Raw genomic sequence first — 11,562 nt, forward strand, 5'->3', positions numbered from 1 at the left:
GGGGGGGAGGCGAGGGGAGGGGGGGGGGAGGGGGAGGAAAGGGGGGGGGCGGGCCGCCGCCATTTTGTGGTGGGGAGCACGTCCCGCTGTGTCAGGTCATAGCATAGCGCTGCACCGTGTCCCGAGCTGGAAGGGGCGTGGGGTCCGGCTTCTGGCTGCACGGACCACCCAAAAGTCAAACCCCGTGTCTGAGAAACGCTTCTGTCCGCAAACACTCCCCAGTCCCCCGCAGCTCAGTGCCGTGCCCATGTCCCTGCCCCACTGCCCGACCGCCTCTGGGTGCAGAACCTTCCCTAATGCCCACCCTGACCTCCCCCGTCCCAGCTCCACGTCGTTCCCTCGGGGCCTGTGGCTGTCCCCAGAGAGCAGAGCTCAGCGCCTGCCCCTCCGCTCCCCTCTTCTCTGGGATAAGCAAACCAAGGCACCTCAGCCTCTCCTCACACATCCTCCCCTCTAGACCCTTCACCATCTTCATAGCCCTCCTTCGGACACTCTCGGATAGTTTCGTGTCCTTATACTCGGTGCCCAAACTGCACACACAGCTCGGGGTGAGGCCGCCCCAGCAGGGCAGGATGATCCCTTCCCTCAAGCAGCTAGCACCATGTGCCCGAGGCACCCCAGCACACAGCCAGCCCTTTTGGCTGCCGGGGCACACTGCTGACTCGGATTCCACTCACAGCAGCAGTTCTTGGCATATTTCAGAGCTGTGTTGTGTCCCGGAACCCCTAGGGAATGGCGACCCATGGGGGGAAGGAGCCCCCTCCTGTCAACGTCGTCTGCCCGCCATTTGCTGCCTGGCAGCCGGGCAAGCACCACAACAGCTCGGCCTCTCGGTGGGAGGCAGTGCCTCCGAGCCCTCCGAGCCCTCATGGCTGCCAGGGCCCACAGCTGCTTGGTGCTAAAGGCTTCCCATGGCTGAACACAGCCTGGCTTCCCCACGGGGAACCCCTGCTGCTGGGCTCTGTGGCGGCGGGTCAGGGCATCGCCGCCCCTGTGACGGGCGTGTGGGTGCTGGTCGGATGTTTGTGGTGGTGAAACCCATCACATCCACATCCCCAAACCTATACCAGGCCCCGGGGTGCTGCCTGCTGGCGTGGGGCTGTCCCTACCACTACCCCTGAAGCCACCAGGCTCGCAAAATGACCCCAAAATTACTATTCATGGGCACCTGGGGCTGTGCCTCTGCAGCACACAATCTCTGCGCTGTTTTCACTCACAATGTCGCCTTAGGACCCCGTTGAGCCAGATGCCATCCTACTATTTATAAATGCTTCATATTTTGAGTTAGTCTTTTTTTTTTTTTTTTAACTATTTCCTCATGCAGGAAATCCTTGGTATGCAGCCAGCAACATGAGGCATTTGAAATCCCCAGACTCCTGTTGCCTCCAAGATTGCAAATTGCCTGCGTACAAAATCAATTAAAAATAATTTTGAACATTAACGAAATAATAAGGTGAAACGACTGACTTCTTTTTCCCTCTCTTCTTGCTCTTCTCTTTCCTGGGAGCAACGTGAGATGGCAGCAGGATGAAGGACTCTTAGTTCTCAGCCTCATTTACGCTTCGATCAGTGTTTACTAAGCAGTGCGGTGGCACTGGAGGGTGACGAGGGGCAAAAATGATGAGAGCTCGGAGAATCTCAGCTGGATACCAAAGGATGCAGGCCACAAAGCTGTTGGGGATGTTCTGGGTGAATTGCACTTGTTTTATTTCCATCTCCCACTGACACAGGCTCTGCTTATCCGATAGGAAAGCTTTCCCAGCCCCTCTCCTTGGCTTGATGGGGAAGCCATCACATTGTTAAGGATAAATAAATCTGCCCCCAAAGTCCTGCCATTGCTGGCCCGCATGTTAGGAGACCAGAAATCCTTGGCTGTGATCAGCAAGGGCAAGGCCGAGGCTTTGGGGGAACATCACCCTCTGTGATGTCCAGGATTCCTCATCTCTTTATACATAGTAGGAAGTCCTTCTTTAGCCTAATTTAGGGTGGAAACTGGTGGGAGATGCTACGGGGTCTGTTCAGCCCCCTCCACTTCTTATGTCCCCCCACCCCTCTACACCCCCAATCTCCCTGCATGGAAAAACAAAGAAACAAACAGAAAACACAGACAAAAAAAGGAAACAATTGCTAATTAATGTTCAATTACACGGTGGCAGATCAGTGAAATGAATCAATCTGCAGCAGGGCAGATAAGTGGGAGCCTCTGGCCGGGAGGAGCAGCTGCCTGCTGAGGGAGATAACAAGGTCATTGCCAAACAAAACAGCCCTCTGCTTCCTCCTCCTCCTCCTCCTCCTCCTCCTCACTCCCCTGTCTCCTTTCAATCCCTCTCCCAGCCAAGCAAAGCGCTTTCCAGGCGAGCCTTGGACAAAGCAGCGATGCCTGCTGACCCCATCCCCAGCGTGCACTCACCCAGTACCCACTGACTCGGTCCTGCCCGGGCAGGGTGCGGGGGAACCGGGTGGCTTTGGGCTCGGCTGGTCCCCCACAACCCACCCCCTGCTCCCCCTTCACCCGGGTCCCTGTGTGCTGGCAGGGGGCTGCAGTGGGGCAGATGGGGGCTCCGGGGGAGGCTTTGCCAGGCTCTGCTGTGCCAGCCGGGGCCAAGTGGCTGCCAGGGCATGCAGGAGAGGCTGGCCCCGATCCCTCATCCCCTGGGGCACGGTTTGGCCAGGATTCCCCTGTTCTGGCTTGGCAGTCCCACCCTCCCCGTGCCCATCTGTGCCATGGGCAGTCACAAAATTGATCCCCCCGTTTTCCCATAGGCATACTCCAGCTATTTCTAAAGAGCTTTTATTCTCGATTAGTTTCCTTTTACCCCTAGAAAAAGCAGGGGGTTCGCTCTGAAGGGCTTTCTCCGTGAGCCATCCCTCGGCGAGGGCTCTGCAGCCAAACCTACAAAGGCACAAGCTCCCCCTCGTCCCGGTGTCCGTCCAGCACGCAGCAGGAGACGAGCTGCCCGATGCTCCCCATTGCCCCAGTCCCTCGACATCAGGCTTTCGCCATGGCTCCGGATCCTGCAAACAACTCCAGGAGCGTGAAGACCTGAACATCTGATATGAGAAGGATTATTTCATTTTCTTCTCTTTGGGGGCTGCTATTAAAATAAAAATAAATAAATAAATAAATAAAAAACAGTGCTCCAGGGATCATTTCCTTGGCTCTTGGGCTGCAGCGGTTCTGGGAAGGGATGGATCAGCTTCAGGTATTTCAGAGAAAAGCACAAAATAGGAACAATGCCACGTCGGAGGGGAAAGGGGAAACAAGCAGTGGGGCAGGGCAGGCAGAAAGCGGGGAGAGCGTGACCCACCCGCTTGTTTGTGTGTTATTCGGGATGAATCACAGGAGCCATGAGGCGCGGAGCCCAGCATTAATAAACCTGACAGCTCCTCTCCGGGCGTAATCGAAGCAGTTTTCGTAATGAAGGTGTCACTCCAGGGGTTTCTGTGCAAGGCTGCCTCTCCTGATGGCCGAGACGTCTCAGTGTGGAGCGGTGCCGCTTTTCCCGGACTGGGCAAAAAGCAAAGGATGCTCCAGCTCCGCGGGAGTCCCGGGGGTCCGCAGCCCTTTTCAGCAGGGGGTTATTTAGCAGGCGGGCGTGAGCAGCTCCGCATCCCCGCACGCGGTGCCAGGCAGAGGAAAAGTTTGGAGAGGGGAGGTTTTCCCACAGGCAGCCCCCGTCCTTGCCGGCAGTCACCGAAACGGCAACCGGGAGGGGGGACAGGGCGGTTTGTGGCATTGCCACCGCCCTGGGGGCAGCACCGGGCCGGATCAGCAGCCCCCAGGTGCATCCCCCAAGCCCCCCTGTAAGCAGGAGGTGGCAGGTCAGTGGTGGCCCTCCGGCTGGCTCTCCCCGTCCCCCGAGCCCCACGGGCTGCTGCTGGGGCTGGCTCCCTGCAGCTTTTTGGGCAGCAGCTCCTCGCAAGGAGGTGGCAGGGGTCGCTTCTGCCCCTTGGCGGAGGAGCTCGAGGGGTCTTCTCCCGGCTGGCTGGGCTCGGGGGGCTGGTAGCCCGTCTGGTTGGGGTCCAGGGGGTCGCGGGAGAGCAGGATGCAGATGGAGGGGACGTTCTTGTGGACGGTCAGGTTCTGCGCCGCGCTGCCGGGCGGCGGGTCCTGGTTCTCCCAGACCTCCAGCAAGGTTTTGTAGCGCACCTTGGTGACCTGGTGGAGCCCCCCCAGCTTGCGCTTCATGATCTCCACGCAGGTGATGGTCTTGGTGACCGCCCGGCCGCAGCCGCTGAAGACGATCTGCCGGCTGCCCTTCAGCTCCATCTGGGCCATGGCGAAGCTCATCAGGTTCCTGATCTTGCTGCCCTCCTTCACCTTCATCTCCACAACGCCCGGGGGCAGGTCAGGGAAGGGCAGGGGGCTCTCCTCCTCCGACGTCCTGACCTTTCGGAAGTTCTCCATCCCGGCCGGGGCCGTGGGCTTGGCCGCCCCTCCTTGGGCTGCCATCGCTCGGCCCTTCCCGGTGGGCACGGCAGGCACCTAGCCCCCCGCCGGCCTTAGCCTGGGGGTGTCCCCAGGGGGGTGCAGAGCTGCGGGACCCCCCGGCTGCCCCTGCTTGTCCCCACCGGCTGTGGCTCTCGGCGACGCTCGGGCTCCTCCGCTCCCGCTGCGGCGCTGGCTTCTGCCGCTCTTTGCTTCATTGTGGACTTCAGCAGCCCCCAGAGCTGCTCGGTGTAATTAGCAGATCCTCCCCCTCTCCCTCCCCTCCTCCTCCTCCTCCTCCTCCCCTTGCTCAGCCTCCCATGCCAGCACCCAGCCGCTGCCTCCATCCCTGCGAAGGCAGAGGGAGAAGCTCTCTCCTGGCTTCGCGATGCTCCCGGAGTCCTGCCCCCTTAAAGAGAACCTGGTCCCTTCCCTCAAGGACACCGAGAGCTGCCTGCAAACGTCAGCAGATGTCCCCTGTCACCTCTCGCCTGTCCCCTGTCCCCCCCGGCCTCCACCCCGCTGCCCGGGGATCATTGCACAGTGGAAAGAGATGCCGAGTATTGCCTTGCAGCCAAATCTTATCGGCCTCCGGAGGACCCAGGATTGTTTTCACCCCGAGCAGGGCTTGCAAAAGCCATAAATAAACGAACGGGTCTGCAAGCCCCGTCCCTGCCGCCACTAAAGCGGGTGGGAGGGGACACCACTGCTGGGACGTCCCCTGGTCCTGGCCACCAGCCTGGGGGGGCCAAAAGGGGCTGCAGATGCACAGGGGGACACCCCATGGTGCCAAATGGGACACCCCACGGTGCCAAATGGGACACCCCATGGTGTAAAGGGCTGGGAGACCCATGGGGATGGAGAGAAGGAGAGCATCCTCTCCTGAAAGCAGCTGCCACCAAGAGGGGAAACTGAGGCAGGACCACGACAACAAGGGCATCGTCATGTCAGATCTCCCTTCAGCCTGGCTGGGGTGGATTGAAGCTTCTGCGGGAAAATGCTGCCTCCAAAAGATGCTAAGCCCCCCAGGAAAATAAATAGGAAGGATTTCAGCAACTGTGCATGCAGCAGGAAGGAAAGCTGCGGGCTGGGGCCAGATCCTGCCACCCGCGGTCCATTTTTTCGCAGCGCTCTGCAACACTTAAAATGGAAATGAGCTGTGTTATTAGCAGCTCCACCGCTAATTACCATCCGAAGCCATTCATTACCCTCCCAGCGCGTCTGCTGGAGGACAGCAGCACAGTTATTCCATGCTGGGGAGCAGCGGGGCGGGAGAGGAACGGGAGCGGGACTGGGGGGGGGGAAAGGAATTGGGTAAAAAACCCATGGAATTGGCTAAGATGGAGAAGAGGCTGATGGCAGAGGCTGCAGAAACCCGAGCCCTGCCCTCCGCCTGCCCTCGCTATATTTTCTTTCAGCTGCTGAATGCGGGAGCAGCTCGGAAAGTTGGAGCACGCGATACGGGGACAGTCGGCGCCCATCTGCGCGTCACATCGGGGCGGCTCAGGTCTCGGTAGGACAGCTGCGGTGTGACCCCGTACCCTGACCCCACACCCAGGGACCCCTGCTGTGGGGCGAGCCCCTCCACCGAGCTGCAGCACGATGGGGCAGAGGAAGAATTACACCCCCAGGGCACCAATAAACCCTCGGGGCCCCAATAAACCCGCGGGGCCCCAGCAGCAGGTCCAGCAGCTCTATTTAAGCTCAGCCCAGGGATTTCCCCATAGTTTGGGGTTTCTGGGGCCTGGGTTAGCCCCAGCTCTGGGGGTACTGGGGCCTCCCAGATGGGAGCTCAGCCCATGGATTGATCCGGGAGCTGCTCGGCTCTTGCTGGACGTGGCTGGTAGCGGGTTTTTGGAGATTAATGCTGTGTTTGGAAGGGGCGTGCTGCTGGGTCTGGGCCCTTGGCTGTTCCCGACTGCTGTCCCTAATGTGCTGCGGGTGCTGGCTGTGCTCTCACCCTCGGCTTCCCAGCCATCCGTTACGAGCAGGGGGAACCAGTGCTGTTCCCAGCGCTCTGCTAACAGCACTGACTCAGAACCACGGCAGCCTAACGCTGTGTGCCCGTGCCCTGTAGCTCCGGGGGCACCAGGAGCACCATTTCCCCTACAGCGGTGCCCCCAGAGGGGCGGGCTCGCTGCAGCACCCTGTTGGCAAGGGACCCCCCCCCCCCACCTCCTCGCCCTTGGCCGTCCCCCGGCTCTTCCCACCACCCCCAGCCCCCCAGGGACAGAGGCTCCCCGTGGGTTTTGGTGGGTTTTTGGTGGTTTTTTTGGTGTTTTTTGGTGCTTTTTGGGGTTCAGCCCCCAGCACCCCCTGACCCCACAGCCCCCCCCCCCGCTCCCCCTCCCCTCAGGGCCCGCCGGGCGGCACCGGGACCCTGGACAGCTCCCGAGCTCTCGCGAGACCTGCGGGAGGCGCCGTGCGTGGGGCGGCGAAATCTCGCGAGAGCGCGGCCGCTGCGGCAGGAGCGGCGCCGGGCGGCCGCCGCCACCCGCGACGGGCCCGTGGGGACGGTGAGGGGCGGGGGGGGGGGGGGGGCACGGGCACGGGGGGGCCCGGCCGGGACCTCGGGGCTTTTACCACGCAGACCCGGCCAGCGGGCCCGGGGGGAGTCCGCGGGGTCGCGACACGCGTGGGGAGCCCGCCCGTGACACGCGTGGGGAGCCCGCTGGCGACTGTCGCAACATGAGGGGGGGTTGGGAGGGGGCTGAGGGGGGTGCTGGGGGTGCTGAGCCCACCCCAGCCCGCCACGGGGACACGCGTGGGTGTCCTCACCCCTCCCCCGTGGGTGTCCCCCCCCCGCCCGAGTGCCCCCTCCCGTGGGCTCCCCCCCCCGTGGCCAAATCCTCGTTAATGAGGGGTTAATTAGGATTAATGAGGGGTTAATTAGGGTGTCGGCGTGGGTGGCGGGAGCCGGGTTTATCCCGGAGAAGAGGCCGCGGGGTGGGCAGGGAGCACGGGGACCCTCGGGTTCCAGCCTCCACCACGGGCAGGGCCCTGTCCTCCTCTGCCTTTCTCCACATCCCGCTTTTTGTTCCTGTTTTCTCTCTTCCCTCCAGCTTTCGCGCAGCTCCCGGCTCTTCTCCAGCTTCCCTGCGGAGTTCTCTCAGCTGAGAGCGTGCCAGCATGGCAGGTATGGGGGTTTCCGCAGGGACTTGGGGTAATTCCCGCTCCTCACCCCTTCTTAACTCTTTTTTTTGGGATTTTTTCTTTTCAGAGAAAGCCAACAACTTCCCCCCGCTGCCCAGGTTCATCCCCCTGAAGCCATGTTTCTACCAGGACTTCGACGCGGAGATCCCGCCACAGCACCGCACCATGGCCAAGCGGCTCTACTACCTCTGGATGTGTGAGTGTGGGCTGTCCTCTGCACGGGCTGCGGGTCCCCAGCCCCGAAACAAGGACATCGTTCCCCCTTCTGCCCCTCCATGTGCCTAAACCCTTTAGGGATGGGGTAGGGGTGCAGCATCCCCTGGATTTCCCACCATCGTGGTGGAAGATTTGCTGCCAGCGAAGCCTCTTTGGGTTTCCTTTGCAGCGAGGGGCTTTCTCCACGGCCCCAAGCTCCTGGCAACCCCTTTGTGGGCTCCCAAAAGCCCTGACCCCCGTGCCCACATCCAGCGTGAAGCCAGATGCGTGGGCTGGATTCCTCTGAGAGCCTTGCCTCTTTCTCTCTGCATGTGTGTGCCGTGCTCAGTGCTGAGAGCCACTGCTCTTCTCTAACCCCTTCAGCTCGCCCCGGTCTCTCTAACATCCCCCTGCACGCCAGGAGGGCTCTTGTAACCTTTCCACAAAAAGGGGGGGGGGGGAATAGTTGTGCTTCCCTGGGGTAGCTGTTTTGGGGTGTTAAATCCCCCCCAGCTCACGCCTGCTGGTTTTTGGAGCTGTGTGTCCAGCCAGCTCTGTCTCCAGAGCACTTTCCCCCATCTCGCCCATAAACGCGGGCAGGATGAGTCCCCTCGGGGGGCTCTGGGGGGTCGGAACTGCCGCAGGGTTTCGGGATCACGCCGCCCTCCTCGTGCACGCTACTCTGCTCCCTCTGCGTGTGTGTGTGTTTGCAGTGAACAGCATCACCTTGGCGGTGAATCTCGTTGGCTGCCTCGCATGGCTGATTGGAGGCGGCGGAGCTGTTAATTTGGGACTGGCAATTCTCTGGCTCATTCTCTTTACGCCCTGCTCCTATGTCTGCTGGTTTAGACCTATTTACAAAGCTTTCAAGTAAGTGGTCACACCTGAGCCTGGCTTCTCAAGGTTTGTTTTTTTTTTTTTTTGTTTTTTTTTTTTTGGAAACTCCTACGTGGTGCTTAGCTTGAGGCACTGCCTGAATATTTGGGGAATTTCTGCTCTTCCTGCCCAGCCTTTTAGCTGTACTTCCTAACCTTCACCGTGAGGCTGTTTGGGGCTCGGTGGGGGAGCCCTGTGTGGGCAGAGCAGTGGGGCCGGAGGCGCAGGAGCTGACGGAGCCCTCTCTTGCAGGACAGACAGCTCCTTCAGCTTCATGGCCTTCTTCTTCACCTTCATGGCCCAGCTGGTGATCAGCATCATCCAGGCTGTGGGGATCCCTGGCTGGGGTGTCTGGTAAGGGCCGTGCTTCTCCCACCATGGGCCTGCAGGCAACTTCCACGGGTGCTTGGGCACCCAGGGGAGGTGTTTGTGTGTGGTGGGGTGGAGAAAAAAGGGGAAGCTGCCTCTCGGGGTCTTAACATCCCGGGCAGCTTCTCCCCTTGGGGAAGCTGGCGGCAGGAGCTGGGAGGGGTGCTGAGCGTGGTGGCTTCCATCTCCTTGCAGCGGCTGGATTGCGGCAATTTCCTTCTTCGGGACCAACGTGGGGTCGGCCGTGGTGATGCTGATCCCCACCATCCTGTTCACGGGGATGGCAGTCTTCTCCTTCATCGCCCTCACTATGGTACGACGGCGGGGCGGTGGTGGTGGGGCACTGGGTGTGTGGTTTGTTTTTTCCCCTTTCCAACCTCCTCTCGGCTCCAGGTGCACAAGTTTTACCGGGGGAGCGGCGGGAGCTTCAGCAAAGCGCAGGAGGAGTGGACCACGGGCGCCTGGAAGAACCCGCACGTGCAGCAGGCAGCGCAGAGCGCGGCGATGGGGGCGGCGCAGGGGGCCATGATGCAGCACGAGACGCAGTACTCGGCCACCCCCAACTACACCTACTCCAACGAGATGTGAGCCGCGGGGCTCCGTCCTCGGGAGGAAAGCACTGGGGGGAAGGAGAAAGAAGGCTGAGTCGAGTTCCTGCAGCTGTTTCAGAAAGCCAGAGCGAACCATAATCTTTCCCCATTCTTTGTAACAGAATCTACTTTTTTTTTTTCCCCCTTTCCCCATCATCACCTCGAGCTCTTTCTTTTAGTTCTCTTTCTCTTATATTTCTCATTCTGAAGAGGCTGTGAGCTGACCTGCAGGACTCTTGCTGTGCGTGATAGTACGTGTACATTCCTGTGTCTTCTTTTCCCTGTGAAGTAGTGCACGGTGGTGATTTTTTAATTACTGTGGTGATAGGTGTGTGTTAGAACTACATCAGCCAAAAGTCCCCCCAAAAGGGAAGGATTACAAAATAGTGACCAGCACCCATCTCCCCCCTAAATAAGAGCTGAACTACAGGTTTCTGACGTGAGTTTTCTTTCACTTGGTAGTATCCAGCCATTTGCCAGTGTCTCAGCAAGGGCAAGCAATCCTGGGAATTCTTTTCTTCTGCTTTTTAACTTGCAGGTGGCTGATTTAGCCATTAAAAAAAAAAAAGGCTGTTTTAGCTGATTTTTAAAACAGGAGAGAGAGAGAACCCTTCAATCCTGCTGTTGACGTGCTGGAAGCCAAGAGATTCCTAATCCAATCCCTGGCTCAGGATCTCCACCTTCTCTCAGTGCGTGGTGTTGTAAATGTGTAGTTTACATTTTGCTGTGGAAGAGCAGTATTGTTTTTGCGTGGCTGCAGATGAGAGCTGCTGTGTGCATGGGTGCGTGCGTGTTGGGGAATGAGGACAGGTTTTCTCTGGGGGGTGAGACCAGCCTGGTCCTGTAGCCTGGACCTGTTTTCTATAGGCTTCTGTTTCAAAACTAAAACTGGCAAGAACTGGCAGAGTGTCTCTCGTGGGACCTATTTTTGGTGCAATCTTGCCACCCCACATCCAACCAGCCCCGCCAATGGTGTAAATAATGAGGCCAGTATTTCTTCCTGTTGGCTCACAGCTCTTTAGGGAAGCTCTGGGCTGGTGGGAGTGACTCCTCCTTGCTTGCACTCCTAAAAAGCGCAGTGAAACTTGGCTGTCTGGCTCTATTAGGATCCTTTGCAAGAATGAGTCCTCCTGGTCCACCAGCCCCCGAATCCTGCCCAGTTTGGGGAGGTCGGGCTTCCAGTGAGGGGCTTGCAGGGAGGCAGCAGGGCTCAGGGCTGGTTTGTAAATGGGAGCAAATGGACATTGTGGGGCAGGAGGAGGGAAAGCTCCTTCTCAGAGATGCTTTTCAGACTCTAAATGCACTTTAAACAACCATTTTTTTTCTTCCAAGTCCTAGAAAAGCAGCCCAAAAGGGAATGCAGCCCTTCGGCTCCAACACCTCCTGCCCCACAGATGCCCTAAAGATGCTGGCACTGCAGGTGCTGTGCTCCTGCCTGCCCCCCCCCCAGCAGTTCAGCAGTGCCAGGATGTGAGATCTGCCCACGGGGATGGCACCAAACTGGAATTTATCTTTTTTTTTTTTTTTTTTTTTTTCCCAGCAAAGCACACCAAGAATAGTTTCCTTTCTAAGAGTATCACTTCAGTCATTTGGCAGTAGGTAGTTGTCTCTTGACAAGACTAAAATGCAGCTAATGATAAAATGCCTGTCTGTGTATGTGTGTATATATATGTATAAACTGTAAGGAGAAAAGTAATCCGTTGCTGAGCCTATTATGTACCTAATCAGGTTTAAATATTGTGCAATTCATTTCTAGCTAGCCTAAAACTTACTATGCCAAATCACGTGCTCTGTCATCCATGTCTGCAAAATAATGATTTCACCTTTTGCGTTTATATTAAGCCGCATAAATGATACCTGTACCGAGCTGTAACTAACAGACATTGCTTCAGCACCTAACCCTCCTCTGCAGTGTGTCTCCTCTGTGCAAGCGTGACCCCTCGCTGGCGA

General features: G+C 58.6%; 2 protein-coding genes across 2 annotated transcripts; one reads left to right on the plus strand and one right to left on the minus strand.

Moving 5' to 3' along the window:
* Positions 1-25: 25 nt before the first annotated feature.
* RPP25 (ribonuclease P/MRP subunit p25) lies at positions 26-6,737 on the minus strand. The gene has a single exon (XM_080607801.1). The coding sequence runs from the start codon at positions 4,451-4,453 to the stop codon at positions 3,824-3,826; it is 630 nt and encodes a 209-aa protein (XP_080463927.1). The 5' UTR covers positions 4,454-6,737; the 3' UTR covers positions 26-3,823.
* Positions 6,738-6,820: 83 nt separating this feature from the next.
* On the plus strand, positions 6,821-11,511 carry SCAMP5 (secretory carrier membrane protein 5). The gene is made up of 7 exons (XM_080607808.1): positions 6,821-6,945; positions 7,492-7,565; positions 7,650-7,778; positions 8,491-8,647; positions 8,906-9,007; positions 9,218-9,335; positions 9,416-11,511. The coding sequence occupies exons 2-7, from the start codon at positions 7,559-7,561 to the stop codon at positions 9,608-9,610; spliced, it is 708 nt and encodes a 235-aa protein (XP_080463934.1). The 5' UTR covers positions 6,821-6,945; positions 7,492-7,558; the 3' UTR covers positions 9,611-11,511.
* The last annotated feature ends 51 nt before the right edge of the window (positions 11,512-11,562 follow it).

The sequence above is a fragment of the Anser brachyrhynchus genome (genome assembly GCF_964034855.1).
Source record: "Anser brachyrhynchus genome assembly, chromosome: 11".
NCBI classification, from domain to species: Eukaryota; Metazoa; Chordata; class Aves; order Anseriformes; family Anatidae; genus Anser; species Anser brachyrhynchus.

Excerpts from the sequence above, each read along its gene's own strand:
- RPP25 (XM_080607801.1), bottom strand. The coding sequence starts at position 4,453 with ATGGCAGCCCAAGGAGGGGCGGCCAAGCCCACGGCCCCGGCCGGGATG.
- SCAMP5 (XM_080607808.1), top strand. Across the intron at positions 7,779-8,490 it reads GCTCTACTACCTCTGGATGT|TGAACAGCATCACCTTGGCG; the intron begins GTGAGTGTGGGC and ends GTGTGTTTGCAG. Across the intron at positions 9,336-9,415 it reads CCTTCATCGCCCTCACTATG|GTGCACAAGTTTTACCGGGG; the intron begins GTACGACGGCGG and ends TCTCGGCTCCAG.